Source organism: Aphelocoma coerulescens, chromosome 9, assembly GCF_041296385.1.
Source record: "Aphelocoma coerulescens isolate FSJ_1873_10779 chromosome 9, UR_Acoe_1.0, whole genome shotgun sequence".
NCBI classification, from domain to species: domain Eukaryota; kingdom Metazoa; phylum Chordata; class Aves; order Passeriformes; family Corvidae; genus Aphelocoma; species Aphelocoma coerulescens.
The window spans coordinates 22,868,547-22,884,159 of NC_091023.1; the positions used below are offsets into that span (position 1 = coordinate 22,868,547).

A 15,613-nucleotide genomic window follows, 5' to 3' on the forward strand; every position below is an offset into this window, starting at 1 on the left:
AGGTGAGGGAAAATTATAAAACAAGTTTATTAAAGTCTAACATAAAACACTTCAGGCTAAATATGTACAACTCCCTCCCTTCCCAAGGGATTATAAAATTGAGAGTTGAGGTATATACAAATGACAGAGAAAAAATTGTATATACATGACAGATACTTTAAAAATAATTTAACCAAAAAAAATCAGTTATTAGTCCTTATCTGAACTTAATTCTGCAAGGCTTATTGAGCCTCTCCAGGATCACAGCCTTGAAATCCTTCATGTGGAACTTGTCTGTACTTGAAAATTGTTTTGTAGCACATGATTTCAGAAAGGTTGTCATGCTTTGTGCCCACTTAGAGGCACTAATTTAGAAGTAAATGTGATACAAGGAGCTAATCTCACCTAACTACTTCCAAACAGTCAATTCAGAGATTTAGAGATGCAGATAAGCTATTCAGGCAAAACTTGCACCAACCTCAGTGCAAAATTGACTGAAACAGCAGTGTGACAAATCACGTCACTTTCTCTGTATTACTCTTAATAGAATTATTGAAATTCCTTCTTTTCTTTTCTTTTGGAAGGACATGTATGCCTAAAAAGATTCCATGCTCTCCCATATTAATCCCTTACAGAAATTACCAATACTGTTATAAGCCTTGTACTTCAAAATGAATCCAGAATCCTTAAGCCTAGGACTTAGATGTGCAGCTGATTTCCATGCATCTATTGGCAAAAGGTACAGTCCAGACCTACAGCCTGAACACACCTACAAATATATATATTTATTTATTTAAAATCTATATTCTAGTAAATGAATACAGTTGGCAGAGATCATACCTCAGCAGCTGAGATATCTTCATGAAAGATGAGGATAAAAATCAAGATTCTCAGATGGGGACTCAAGAGTGCAGGTCACTAAATTATTGCTCCAAGACAAAACTACAAGCCTGTGTATTCTATTAAGAAAGGTTTAAAATTGTTGTCTTGTAAAAAATAATGAATATCTTCTTGTCTATAAAGAAAACTAAATGACTAATAAAGCAACTGTTACTGTTATAAGTATCTAAACAAATCCTGTATAAATCTAAGCACTGTATTTTTTAAAAAAGTCTGAAATCTAAGAATACAGTAATAAGCTATAATTTTAGAAATATAAAAACAGTCCAAACAAACACTGTTATGGAATGCATTTTCTATGTAGGAATGTACTTATTGTTTAGGTTTCTTTCCAGAGCTAGTTCTCTCTCCTGGTCGTTTATCCTGGCTATCTTGAGCTGCTTTTCCTCAGGTACCAGCAGCACATCATCACTTTGTCTTCCAAAGCTGCTCAAATATGGAAGTTGTATGATGTTTTCTTTCTCAGTATTCATGACTAAACCTATGTCTATCCCAAGATTCTGCTCTACTTTCAGAGAGAGACAGTAAAGAGGAAGCTTAGTACAAGCTACACACAGTCAAGATCCCGATTTTGTGGTTCTTCAGTCTTAAATGGCAAGGCTGAGGAATCCCTTGGGGGCTACACCAACAACAGAAGCTGAAAGAGACAAGAGGGGAGACAAAGGGAAATGCCAAAAATAAAATAGCAGAGAACTTAATCCTTTGTCTTTTGCCAGCTTTATGAACATCAGCTGTTCATAAGCGTAGCAGGACAGACAAGCAGAGAAATTAAAGGCCCAGCAATAATTAGCTCCAGTGGGGACAGTGTGAGAGATTCCTGCATCAAGGATGTTCCTGTTGAACATGGCTGTACTCCTGCTGTCCATGGTAGGCTTCATCAGCAAATCTACCATATATTAAAGCATAAAATGTGACCAAGCAGCAGGTTAGAGATGTACCAAATACTAAAATGATCAACACAAAGCAGCAAAAGGTCTATTACTTGACAAATACAAACATGTAGGAAGAGAAAAAAAAAATTATAGTCACACTCAGGAGTCAAGGGACCATTTTCAGACTCTTTAAATGAAATCCTCCAGGAAATTTTTCACAAGTCTGTTTAATTAAGGTGCAGATTAATTATTACTCCATGTAGAACAGAATCAGTTAAGAGGTATCTTCTATGCTCTTCTATTTATCAGTGTCTGGACACAAGGCATCGGTGGAAATAAATGCTAGCACCAAGTAAATAACCAACAAAGGACAGCTTTAAATGCATTGTTGGTACAGTATCATGACTGTTTCATTACTGTTTGATGATTACATAAATAATGCTCACAATTGTTAATGGCACAAACTGGCAAAATGGAGTAGAAAAGTACTTCTACTGTCATCTAGTCTTTTATGACCCTACCAAGACATTAAAATGTTGCTTTTTAAATATGTCTGTTGCTAGTAATAAAACCTATCTTTACATGGGCCTTGCTAGGTACCAGTTTTGTGCAGTTACTGTGGACAAGTGACATGAGAGGCAAAGCAATACACAAAAACTTCAATTAGAACAAATCAGTTAAACTCTAACAAATCCTTGCCTGGAAGAATATCAATCTGCTCTGTTGTATTATTCTTTAATGCCCCCTCATGTAGTGTTCACTTATTATTTTCACAGTGAAGGGCAGGATTTATTTCCTCTTTTGTACTTCCTCTCTAGCACAAGAAGCAGCACTACAGCAAAGAAAGGATTACGAAGCTCTGATTCATGCCTCACTAATTAACTCACTGCATCTTTCTGTCTCATCTACAGCATGCATGTCCCAGCTCCCCTTTTGTTGCTATTTGTGCCAAACCCAGGATGTTTTAGGGATGTGAAAAATAACTCTGGGACAAGATACAACAATGCTGGATTCACTTAAACAAACAAACAAATAAAGGCAACTTGCTGGAAAGAAGACCCAGTAGTATCTATGCCATTAGGACCCTCCAACTTGCCACACTACAGACAAAAATTAACGCTCCTTTACTTTCCTTGTCAGGAAAATACACCCAAACCTTTCTTTCCCTCTGGTCAGGCTTCCCCTGGAGATGGCACTTCTGGCAGCCAGCAGCAAACCTGTGCAAGCACCTCAGCAGAGCACTGACCTACCTTCATCATGCACCATTCGAACACCTTGGAGTGCAGGCTTAATAATACATCCAAATTATGATTTCCCCCTACACCTCTGGGTTGATCTTCCTAAACTATCAAATATGGCTTAAAATATCTGTTCTCAAATGACATTGTGACACATCAAATCAGCAGGAACATGGGAAGAGAACTCCAAAATACATTAACATATGTAACAGAGAATTCTTAAGGCAGGTGTTGCTGGAAAGGAATCATCTCCTGGAAATCAGTGTTAATCACAAACAGAAATTTGATTGTAGATTAGCACAATTCAGCACTGCACAATGGAAATGCCTTACAGGTGTCTTTACACAGAGGAAAACAAAGAACAAGTCCAATTCAGAGAGCATGACTGGTTGTTTGATTGTGTTCATCTTACCAAACATTTCCAAGTTCACTACCAAACTACCTGGATAGCTCTGCACTGCTTTGTCAGTACAACTGCTGCAGGAAAATAAACTGAGGTTCTGAATATCCAGTCACAGCAGATCTCAGTAATGTTTCTGATGAAGGGGACTGGCTCCCTGTCACAGGGAGCAGCATCTGATGGTCTTCAGTCCCAATGGGGAGAGGAAGAGCTAAAGACATCTCAGAGGGTTTCACATCTATGGACTCCGATAATGGACTTTTCTGACTCTGAATGGATTCTTGTTCATTGAAAGAATTATCAAGTGCAGTAGAATCAGGGGGAGTTCCAGGTCCTGTGGAAACAAACAAAAAAAACCAACAAAAAACAAAACCCCAGAAAGAAATGTTCAAAAGCTTGTGCACAAATTCTGCAAATTCCCTTTCCAAAGACTGTCAGAGCCAACACCTGGTGTGTCACAGGCTGCCTGGGCAGCTGGGATATTGGTGCTTCCATGTGCTGCAAAGCCAGACCAGCTGCAAGTACAATGTCAGCACTGGGAATCACATCTGCTGCTGCTTGTAGTGTGACTGGAAGGATGATGCATTCCAACCTGATCTCTACTTGGCATGTTACAGAAGATAACAAACCCTTAACATCACAGTGAACAAAAGATCTTTGGAATCATGAAAGTTTCCTTGAGATTTTCCACCCCAGAAAGTCTCAGAAGCAGAGCCACATCCAAGCATCCTCCTTTAACTGAGATAGCAGTGTACAAAGTATCATCTGTCTGTAAACTTCTTTGGAAGACAACATTTGTTAACTTCATTCCAGCCAGCCAGATTTTATCCAGTCACTTGAAAAATTACTTTCTATTCGGAACTGAAATCCCTGTTCGTGGGTTCCTTGCTGCCTTCCCGCTGGAATGCAGCCGGCCACTGCTCTTGGATGGCTCTCTGATTAAGCCACATTGGATATCTGACCCTTCCTCTACCAAAGCATGCTCCAAAGCCTATTATTTCAGTGCTGAGGCACTCCTGCCTGCCTGCTGTCTCTCCATGAGAGCTGGCCTGCCTTGGCAGCTCTCCCAGCTCACCCCTCCAGCTCTGCCAGGTGCCCTCCACACTCAGTGCTGCTCTGCCCTCACCACTGGCTTCCTGCTGCACTGGGGCCTTTCTAAATTCAAAGCTGTCTCTGCATATGGCTCATTTTCTCACCCTCTCCCTCCCAATCCAGATGTACACAGACTCCAATTATTCCCTTTTCCATATGACAGGAGCAAGGGATTTATGGTCAATACACAAGGATGGACAGAGGACAAGGAGTATGGAGCCAGTGTTGAACAAGGCTGGATACGGATGCTTTTGGCCCCAAAAACAACTACTATCCAAAATTCTTTTGTTTTCTAATTTCAGGCCTGGATGAGCAAAAAGATTTATTTAGCAAGGAAGGCAAAAGAGCTGATGTGGTTTCTTAACCTTCCTTTGCACAAGGAACTCACCTGTGTGAACTTTCGTTTTGTGCTTCTTAAGATTTTTTATATCTGTGTAAGAATTTCCACACATTTCACAGATAAATGGTCTTTCACCTGAAAAAAATTGGTTTGGCAGTGAGAACAATCTTGGTGTTGAAAAAAATACAGTTAGAGACATAGGATAACAGATTTCAACGTTCTATTTTGAAATACAACTTTGTAACTCTTATTTTGTCTCTCTTTCTATTCAGAATAAAATTATTTCCAGAATAATAGTTTAAAACAAAGCAACAAGACCCAAACGTTTTAAGTAAAACCTCGATCACACATCAATACCTATGCTGTGGCACAGATACTGCTCTGAAAGAGGCAATTAAACAAAATTAATGAATATTTTCTTTACATTATGTTAACCCAGAGATACATAAATTAAGAAACTGTTCTACTTTCAAGTACAACCCAGAAAATACAGTGTATTTTAAAAGCAAAAGAGTAAAAGTAGATTATAATTTATAGTGCAGGAAGCGGCTTGTCTGAAAACTGACCTGTATGGGACCGAAAATGTTTATTGAGCTCCCCAGAGGAAATAAAACTCTTTTCACAAATGCCACAGATATATGGCTTCTCTCCTAAAGAAAACAAGAGGACATTGTTATTTCAATATATAAACCAGAATACACACCAAGAACAACTAAAACGAAACAGAGATAACATCCAGTGGGAGAAAGCGCTCCCTAAACCGGAATCAAAGACACAAAACCACGAGAAGGGAGCTGGATGACAACTCCCAGCGCAGATTCCCGAGATGTTCCCCCTCTCCAGCCCCGCCAGCGCCCGCAGCGCTCCGTGCCCCGTACCTGTGTGCTTGCGGGAGTGCGTGATGAGCGAGCTGGACACGGCGAAGGCTTTGCCGCAGCTGTCACACACGTAGGGCTTCTCGCCCGTGTGCCGCCGCACGTGGTACGTCAGCGTGCTGGCCTGGGCGAAGCGCTGCCCGCAGCGGTCGCACACGTACGGCTTCTCCCCGCTGTGCTTCCTGCAACAACGCGCCCCGGTCACCCTCGGGCAGGGGCAGCGGCAGCCACGGCTGAGGAACCGGGCTCGGGGAGCGCTGGATCCCCAGAGCTCCTCCTGCTACTGCTCTGAGGTTACGGCTGAGTCTGGTGGGAAACTCACGGCCTGGTGCCTCTGGGATCGGCACAGCCGTGATTTGCACGGCAGCTGAGCTGAACCACAGGCACAGCTGATGTGCACCATGGGAACTCAGCGTGCTTTGCACTCTAGGGCACTGAAACGTAAGATGATGATTCCTAACATGGGAATATCATTCCCGCTCCTGCCAAAAATGCCAAAAGCCCCACACGGACAGAAGTGAGAACGTCTCTCAATTCCCACCGTGGAACTCTCTCCTCTCTGGTGCTACAAGCAGTTTAAAACAAGGACACCAGAGCCAGCCTGTACCATTCACCCAGCACAAATCTCCTCCCTAATGAGCAAGTACATCCATGCAATTTTTCCATTAGGCATTGTGAGAGCAGTCCCATGGGAAAAGGAGTAGCAATGCCACAATCACGTGAATGTGTAACTCTTGCTCACACCGGAGTAAATGTTTCTATTTCAATATACCCAAGGATAAGCATTTGCAGGATGTCACTTCTGCCTACCTGGCATGGATCTTCAGGTTGCTCGAGGTTGCAAACTGCAGGTTGCAGACATCACATTTGTAAGGCTTCTCCTCTCCATGGTGCATCCGGCTGTGGAACACCAGCTGGCACTTCTGGGCAAAGCCTTTGTCGCACAGTTCACACTTGTATGGCTTCTCCCCTGGTGAAAAACAACACCCTTGTGCTCTCTATTTACATAAGAAAGCTTTGCAATCCATGACCTGACCAAAGATCAGGAGTCTGTTCTAATGCTTCTTACAAATAACATCTTGGAACATCCTGTAATCAGTCTACTGAAGCAGAACGTGATAGACCATAACAGGACTATTTTTTAACACATTATGTCTAGGTAAAAAGCAAAAGTAATAATGTTTTTAATAGTGCCACCTTCTCCACATTATTTTAAGAATGCTGCTACTTCAGTTTCAGACTCTTTGCTGGTTATGTCTGTTCACCATTCTGAATATTTAAAATGAACAAATCATCTGCATTTTCTTGCTTGTCTAACAGCAACAGGTCTTCAACATACAGTCTAGTGCTCCCTAATTTCTCATCAGTGTCTGCTGCAGAATGTTACAGGTACTTCTCTGACTATCCATGTTCTCTTAGTGGTGAACTCTCTCCTGCACGGCTTGTGCAACTCTGCATTTCTATGAAGTATAAAAATGCCTTTCTCTGCCACTCTGTGGCAGTGCACAATCAAACCTCATGAATAAATAATGTACATAAGAACTTCAAAAGTAGAAGTATTAGACATCTAGCATGCCATTTAGCAACCAACACCATGGAATTTCCGCCCCACTCTTGCAAAAATTCCCAGGACAATACCCTCAAAGGTACAAAGTACAGCTGACATTCCTCCCAGCACTGTCCCTGAATTCTGCAGACAAGCTCCACCTCACGTGCGAATCTTTGGTTAGACTCTGGCTGACAGAATTTGAAACTCTCTCCCTAGGTCACAGGAAGAGCAAGGTGTTCTCCTGCAGCTGTTCCTCAACATCTCCTACCTCTTCACAGCTTCCTGGGAAAAAGCTCCACTGTGACCTCTGCTCAGAGCTTTGCAACATACAGAACGTATGGAAAGACAAGCACAGGACTCCTCCCCTGCATCTTCCCAGGCTCCAGCAATTTGTTGCTCATTATCATTTTAAGTCAGACACGCTGGATTAAATTGTTTCAGTGTTCCTAAGTGATTTCTCTTGGATGCTTGATACGACCCAAGCTCCTGGTAATGTTACTGAATGCAGAGATCATAACACCATCACACCTTTCAGCTGCACATCTACTAAATAAAATCCCAAACATTGTAGTAATTCAGCCAACCTTCCTACCTGTTTTTGAAGACCCTATAGGATAAGTTATAAGGCTGATTTTTTTTCCCCACTCTTGTTCTCATATACTATGTTTTGAAGTTTAAAAAAAAGCAACAGGAATTCTAGTATCAAGTACAGCTTGCTTTTCATGCTCTGCTGACAGTAGTTTTTGGCCACTCCACAGAGCTGAAGGACAGCCAGTTCTCCTGAGTCTTTCCAGAAATTGAGATGCTCAGACAAATCAAAATGCTCAGACTAATACAGTCCTCTCCAGCTATTGAAAGTACAAACTATGATTTTGTACTGAAAAATGCCGAAACGTTTCATATTATCAGGATACTGGCACTACCCCTGCATGCACAGCGACAGCAGACAAAATTTCAAGAGGAAGAAGTCAGAGTCTTTCCAGTTCTGCACTCCCAGGCTGTGTGTGATCCCAGGCCTCCACAGCCCACGAGACACTGAAGCCAGTGGCTTACCTGTGTGAGTTCTTACATGCGTTTTCAGCTGATTGCACTGGGTGAAGGCCTTCCCACAGAGCTGGCACACGTAGGGCTTCACCCCCTTGTGTATCCTCATGTGCCGACGGAGGCTGCTCGCTTCGGAGAACACCTTCCCACAGGTGTTGCACACTGGCTTGGCCTTGGAGAACTTCTGGTCCAGCTCCTCTCCCGAGCTCTCCAGCTGGTAAGTGCCCTTGTCACCGGCTATGTTGGACATGCAGTGCTCCTTCAGGGCACAGCTCTGCTGAGGCTTTCCCCGTTTCTGTTTGGCTGCCATGGTCTGGGCCAGGATATCCTGCGCCGCCAGTGTTTCGCTCTCCACCACCGCTGCCAGCTGCAGCTCAGAGTTATCACTGCCCTGGGCAGCCTGTTCTGTTATGTGGGTGGCCAGCTTATTGGCATCTAAAAACATCTCAAAGGATGTGTTCCCGGCCACTTCGTTCTCATATTGTAGGGATTTATTCTCCATGCTTTTGGGGGGGCTGAAATTCTTCTTTCGCTTTTTGGGTTGAGGTGATTTCTTTTCTAAAGCTGCCTTCTTTGCCTGTGGTTGAACCAGCTCTGCAGCAGCAGCAGCAGCAGCATCTTCCTTCTCCTCCCGATTATTGTAATCTCGGAGAGTCAGGAGGCAAGTCTGCTGATTCATTTCAACATTCCCAGTGATACTGGATGTCTCTGTGGAAGAGGGATTAGCAATGAAAGCAAAGTCCTCCATCTTGATCTTGCATTTAGTGACCACTTCTTCTACTTTGAGATAGTCAGCAGCCTGGTGAATCTCTTTAACATTCCAGCTGCAAAGAAACAAAACTTGGGTGAAACATTCTGGACAAAGCAAACATTTGTTCTGCACCGACCGTATCACACATGGACACAGAGCTGCAGAAGAGTTATACTGCCAGAAAATGTATCTTTGAGAACATACTGCAACATTTAATTTCTCCGTGCTGTAGTGCCACAAGGCTCTAGAATGTCAATTATTTCTGAACTGAAGGTCTGTGTCTAGTGAGGTCTGCAGACCCTCAAACTGAGGATTTAATTTTAGTCACATGCCTCCTGTAGAATTTTAAGTTAAAAGTCAACTTGTAAGGTGATGAAGCCAGATGTGGGCTTGTTGGTCCAAACAGCTCAGAAATAACAGCATGAAGAGATAAAACACTGAAAAATAAAATACATAAAATACCGTTTCATAAACCTTCTGGCCAAAGCCTCAGGTAATTCACTAGCAGTGCATTCACCTCAGCACTTCTGCAGCAGGTATTAATCTTGTTTTATAAAACGATTTGTAAACAGTCTTAATTCTCTATCAGCTGCACACAGACATCACTAACACCAAGGAACTCCTCATTTAAACCACTACACTCTTTTTCAGTTCCTGCCACACAGGCAGGATGGTTTAGGGAAAAATTATATGGAAAAGGTGGCAACACATACCATGAGTGCATTTATGGATGTACAGCACTTCAAAGAGAAATTAAGGGTAAACAAACTCATTCTAACCATCTATTACATAGTAAATGTAATGGAACAATAAACAACTTGCCACAGTTACTCTCCATATGAATGCAACTGTTTCAGTATCTTGTACCATGGGAGTGCTGGGTTCAAAGTACCCTCCTGGGGTACCCATGCACCAACCGCCTCTGAGGACAACACACCTTGCAGGCAGCTGCAGCAGCCCCAAAGGGACACAGGACAACATGACAGGTGTCACCTGTAGCCAAATAGTTCTCTCTGGGCAAGAATGGTACTTTCACCTTCCTCCTCCTGCAGAGATCCACCTGCTCAGAAAATCCAGAAACTCTCCTGCTGCAGTTCCAGATGGACATCAAGAACTCTGCAAAATTCTGCTCTTTTGTAATTGGCAAAGCACCAATCACTAACTTCAGCTCTGCTGCTGATACAGTTTGTAGCTAATTAAAAAAAAATACTCTGCATCTATGCACTTAAAATTATCGAGTATGAGTTTCCACACTTCAGTAGAAATGAAGAGTGTTTAAGCCTGCATTTGACATCAGACATTGAGAAAGAAGTAAGAATCCTGGACTTGGTACTTCTAAGTAGCCACACCTCCCTCATGACAGATAAAATCTCTTTCACTGAGAAAAAAACACTGCAAAGAAAAAAACACCCTCACTGTATGTGAAGCAGCAAAACAGGCACTAAATCAATGCAGTAATGAGGGGACACACTTTTCTGTGACTCCTTTTGTGCAGTGTAATATAAAATTTTAAGTAATAGATCACACAAATTTAAAAATCGTGCCTATCCTCATCCATCCCTCAGACTTTAGTCTCTACCACATTCACAGCCCCTGTGTGCTTTTGAAAAAAAGAACTACTGTAATTCACCTCCAGACACACACTTGTCCTTCCCTCTCCTGGTAATCATGCACGACGTTTAATCTCTCCCAACCCAGACAGAAACAGCAGGAGACTGAAACTATCAATCAGTGAGATATCAGACAGCGCATCTTTATTTTAGCACTCACATGTCCCGGGGTATTTTAAAGCATACAGATGAACTTCAAGTTGTCAATATGTATCACATCGACTGCTACTTGTTTCTCCACAGCTTATTACCAAAGATCCAGTTCTGCCTTACCACAAAGTTTATTTCCCTATTTCCTTTCCCCCTTTAATAGTGTGTTACCTGTCAAGGTTTAAGTTTCCTGTATAAATAAATTCCAGGAGCTTTTGGAATCCATCAGCTTTCACTTGAGTCTGATCCAACACAACGTTGTTGTCAGATGCATCTCTGTAAAAGGCCCCGAAGTACTCGCTGAAGGAGGCAAGCACATTCCTGTGTGCTTTGAACTGGAATTCCCCGATGACCACGGTACAGTCGCAGAGGAATCCGGCCTCTCGCTGCTTGTTCAGCCTCTCCAGCAGGTGCTCACAGTGATGGGAATACTGCATTTTGAGAACACGTTGCAGCCGCTTTCTGATCTGGAAAGCAAAAAAAAAAAAAAAAAAAAAAAATCAATTTACATGCAAGATTTCACTTTTTTTCTCTCCTTAACAGAGTTAATGATTACAGAGCAGTCGAAGTCCAGCCCTCAGGACAGTCTGGCAGCAGTGCGAGGGACAGACAGCGCGATGGTGGCTGCTGCTCGACCCGGGGCGCTGCGATGCAGCGGCGGAGCGCGGGGGCGCGGGCGGAGGCCGTGCGCTCCCGGGCCCCTGGGATTAGCCCGGCTAAGCCCGGGACCTGTCACACCGTGTCACACCCGGGCTCAGGGAGCGGCCCGAGCCTCGGAACGCGCGTCTCGGACCGGGCAGCGCTCAGCCCGCAGCCCGCGGGGCGGCCGCTCCTGGGCACCGGCACCGGGGGTCGGGCGCGGTCCCCACTCGGTGCGGGCGCGGCCCCCGGGCCCGGGGTTTGGGCCGCCTCGGCAGCGAACGGGGCGCGGAAGCCGCAGCCCCGCGGCGCCCCCGGCCCAGCCCTGACGCCGGACGGGACGGAGCCCGCAGCGCCCTCCCCGCCCCGCCGCTCCCGGCCCGGCCCCGCCGGGGCCCCGCCGCCCCGCGTCCCCCCGGCGCCGCCCGCCCGCCCCGGCCCGGCCCGAGCGCCGCCGCCCCCGCGCACCTGCGGAGGGGAGAGAGGGGCGAGCGCTGCGCTCAGGCCGCCATGTCCCGGTGACGCCGCCGCCGCTTCCGGGACGCGAGTTCCGGCCTCCGCGCCGGGGGCGGCTTGGGAAACTGGGGAATAAAACGGGTTTAATGCTCCTGCCGGGCCGCGCCGCGGCTTTAATTAAAATAACTCGGGCAAGGGGGTTGAAAAGCTGAGAATGGTGCCGCGGCCCGGCAGAAAGCGAAATAAAAAGCCAACCTGGCGCGTGTTTCCGCCCGGTTTCGAACCGGGGACCTTTCGCGTGTTAGGCGAACGTGATAACCACTACACTACGGAAACACCGCTAGGGTGACCCTTTCCAGCAACCTCTCTAATGCCTCCCCACCCCGTCTGTCCCCGCTGTCCCTTCCGCGACCTCCGCGCCCCCTCCTGCCCCGCACCGCGCCCGGACCCCGCGCTCGGGCGGGACCTGCACCGCACGGACACCGCCGAACGCCCCCGGAGCCCGCATCCTCCCCCTGCCGCCCGTCCCCTGGCAGCGCCGGCAGGTCACCCCCGAGTGCGGGGCTCTCCAGGGGGGCCATGCGCTCCCCACGCGCGCCAGGAATGACAGCGTCGGTGGGAACGAGAAACTTCAAGGAGAAAGGGAATGTTTGGCACTGCTGGCAGGGCAGGGCGGTGATGAAGCAGCGCGCAGGAGAGCCGGGAGCTGGACACGGAGTGTGTGACACCCGTCAGCATCTGCTCCGCAGGCCTCTCGCTACAGCTGGAGCTGGAGAATGGGGAAGTGACTAATCCTCCTGGATTTTCTAGTGCACTAGGAACTAAAATAACATATCTTGGCAGGAGCCACAGAAGGGAATGTGGTTTTGCCACTCTTTGCAAAGGGAAACATGAGCCAAACTCCAACCAGTGGAAAGATACAGCCTATAACATTTTCCAAGGTGCTGAAGTTGCCTGGATTGTGACAGGTCAAATGCATTCCCAGTATTTTTTTCAAAACAAAACACATAATTGAAGTGTACACATTCCCAATGTCCTTTACCTGGAACATTCCCAAAATACTTTGACCAAAGATGCTGGTGAGATGCCAGAGATGCTGGTGTTGCCACAGAGATGTGGCAAAGTGCTTGTCCAATACCACTGTATTTTGTTTGATTCCTGTACTTATCAATAAAAGCATGGGATTGTCATGTCCTGGGGAGATGGGAGGCTGTGGGAAGAAATGGCAGAGGTCTCCCCTGAGCAGGCTGCTGTGCCAGCTCTGTGTGTCAGTCCAGGCTGTGCTCTCACTCTGGCTCCAGTCTCAGCACAGGCTGTGTGACAGACTCCAGTCACGGTGTCACCCACAGTGACAATCAGTGACAGCAGTCTCTAAAGGCTGCTGCTTTCCCCCTGGTATTTTCCAGTTTGTCCCGGACAGCTGTGAGCTTACAACTCATGTAACATGGATTCTGAAAGAGGCACTTCACAAGTCACAGGAGCTGAGAAGCTGCTTATACAAGACATTAAAGAAACACAATGTTATGTGTGCCTCAGGCTTAGGGAAGGGATGGCTAAAAATCCCGGTGATGTGGAAAAAACTTTCCACATTCCATGACATTACAGTTCAGAATCAAAGGTTTAATTGTCTTAAAAGCCTTTTTCACCCTCCTGATTTTGGCACGGTTAGCAGGGAGTGGCAAGTTCTGCTCCAAATCTATCATGAATAAATCATCACCATGTTGGCATAAGGGCTTCCACTCCATTCCTTTCTTGTGTTTTCTGGTGGCCTCTTCCCTGGAATTAAGCTCAATACATGGTCCCAGGTGTTGAGGCGAAAGTCAAAGCTTCTGCTAATAAGATTTCAGTTTGGACAGAAGGCTCCTTGCTTCCCTGGGTGCCTTCCAGCCCATATAGATTACTGTGACAGAGCACAGGGAGGCTGAGCCTAACACAGTGCACAGAAAATGTTTCTAAAACACATGTTCTTACAATATATTTTCCTTGACACTTCACGGAAAAGAACCCAAGATTACAGCTACCTGGGAGCAATCAGGGAGAAGCCTGTGTCCATAGCACACCAGTTAAAATCTTAATATCTCACACAATTTATTCCTTCTTAGTCTGTGAATACATCTTTCTGAATAGGTATAAAATACTTTTTTTGAGAGGCTCTTTACCAGAACAATCCTGCACAGCATATGTACGACTGAAGTTGGGAAGACTGAGAGCTCTACACTATTGTTTCACACTCCTTTGCACTTGCAGAACACCTTGCTTTTCCATGGAAATCTCAGCGTTGAAAAGCACAAAAGCCTCTCTGGGGAACATGAGGCAGCAGAGGGGTCCGAGGTGAATGCTCCAGGGAGCACCGCAGGGAGCATCCGCCTTGCACAAAGAGAGGCCACAGCAGAGATGAATAAAAACCATCATCCAACACAGCATGGGAGGGGGAGGAGGGGGCTGGTGGGGTTGGCACAGCCCTGCTTTGGGGGAACGGTGGGAGAGGGATGGCCTGGTTCCTCATCCAGGGATCCTCACCTGGGACGGGATGGACCTGAACGCAGGCTCAGGCTCCGTAAGTCCAGCTCACAAACACCGGGTCACGGCCCCTAAGCCCCAGGCACCAGCTCCCAAATCCTGATACCAGCCCCCAAATCCCAGGCACCAGCCCCCAAACCCTGGCCCCAGTCTCTAAATCCTGGCACCAGCCCTCAAATGCCAGATACTAGCCCCCAAATCCCGGTACCCGCCTCCAAATCCCGGTACCTGCCCCCAAATCCCGGTACCCGCCCCCAAATCCCGGTACCCGCCCCCAAACCGCAGGCACTGATTTCCGAACCCCAGGCACCAGCCCCCAAATCCCGCTGCAAGCCCCAGGCGGGGCTCCGGGTCGCCGGTCCCCGTCCTAGACCCAGGCCGCATCTCCCGGACCGCGGGGCACGGAAGGCGCGCTCCCTTCCAGGCGCGCTCCCTTCCAGGCGCGCTCCCTTCCAGGCGCGCTCCCGAGAGCACGCGGAGCGTTCCAAACTCCCGCCACCTGCCGCGCCCCGCCCCCTCAGCGCACCGCAGCCAATGGCAGCGCAGGGGGTCGCCCCTCTGACCAATGGGGACGCGGAGGGCGTGGCCGCGCAGTATAATACGCAAGGCACGGCGCGCCCGCGGCCCGTGCCGGGGTGGGCAGGTCCTGCGGCCAACTAACCCTAATGGCGGCTGCGCCCCTCACGCCCGCCCGCTGTTTTACTCGCTGACTTTCAGCGGGCAAAGGGAGCGGCCTAAGCAAAGGGGGGGAGGGTGGGGGGAAAGAGGTACGGCCTCAAAAAAAGCCAGCGAGGGGGATCCACACCCCGGCCCACTTTGGGGTCCCGATCTCTCCTCCGCAACCGGGAATGCTCTCGCCGTCGCCCCTCGTGGAGGCCGCGGTCGGCAGGCTCAGCGCCACTACCGCCGCGAAGAGCTCGTCTCTGTCAGCCTCGGCGGCGGCTGGGACCGGAGGGCCGGCCCGCCCACCCTGGGCAGCCGGGGGACCCCAACAGAACAAAACGGGCGCGGCGCCGCCGAGCGCTGAGCAGCCGCGGCTCCCTCAGACGTGGGGTGCGCGGCCGGCGCCGCCCCGACACCCCCCAAACCCCCATCCCCGCCGGGAGGACCCGGCCTCTCGGGGTCGGGGTGTCCAGGCGGGCCCCGGCTCTGCTGGGCCGGCCGCGGACCCCGAACGGAGCTCCCGGAGCGTCGGTCC

The 15,613-nt window shown here is 47.6% G+C and overlaps 2 protein-coding genes and 1 non-coding gene across 3 annotated transcripts; 1 reads left to right on the forward strand and 2 right to left on the reverse strand.

Moving 5' to 3' along the window:
• Positions 1–3: 3 nt before the first annotated feature.
• On the reverse strand, positions 4–12,051 carry MYNN (myoneurin). Its single transcript, XM_069024026.1, has 8 exons — positions 11,908–12,051; positions 10,972–11,267; positions 8,299–9,113; positions 6,507–6,666; positions 5,700–5,878; positions 5,388–5,471; positions 4,870–4,956; positions 4–3,723 (listed from the first exon to the last, which is right to left on the reverse strand). Exons 2-8 carry the CDS (start codon positions 11,235–11,237, stop codon positions 3,455–3,457), a joined length of 1,860 nt encoding a protein of 619 aa, XP_068880127.1. The 5' UTR covers positions 11,238–11,267; positions 11,908–12,051; the 3' UTR covers positions 4–3,454.
• Positions 12,052–12,158: 107 nt separating this feature from the next.
• On the reverse strand, positions 12,159–12,231 carry TRNAV-AAC (transfer RNA valine (anticodon AAC)). The gene has a single exon. It is a non-coding gene; the product is annotated as a tRNA-Val (tRNA).
• A 2,361-nt stretch (positions 12,232–14,592) lies between these two features.
• LOC138114869 (uncharacterized) lies at positions 14,593–15,075 on the forward strand. The gene has a single exon (XM_069024820.1). It carries the CDS (start codon positions 14,593–14,595, stop codon positions 15,073–15,075), a length of 483 nt encoding a protein of 160 aa, XP_068880921.1.
• The last annotated feature ends 538 nt before the right edge of the window (positions 15,076–15,613 follow it).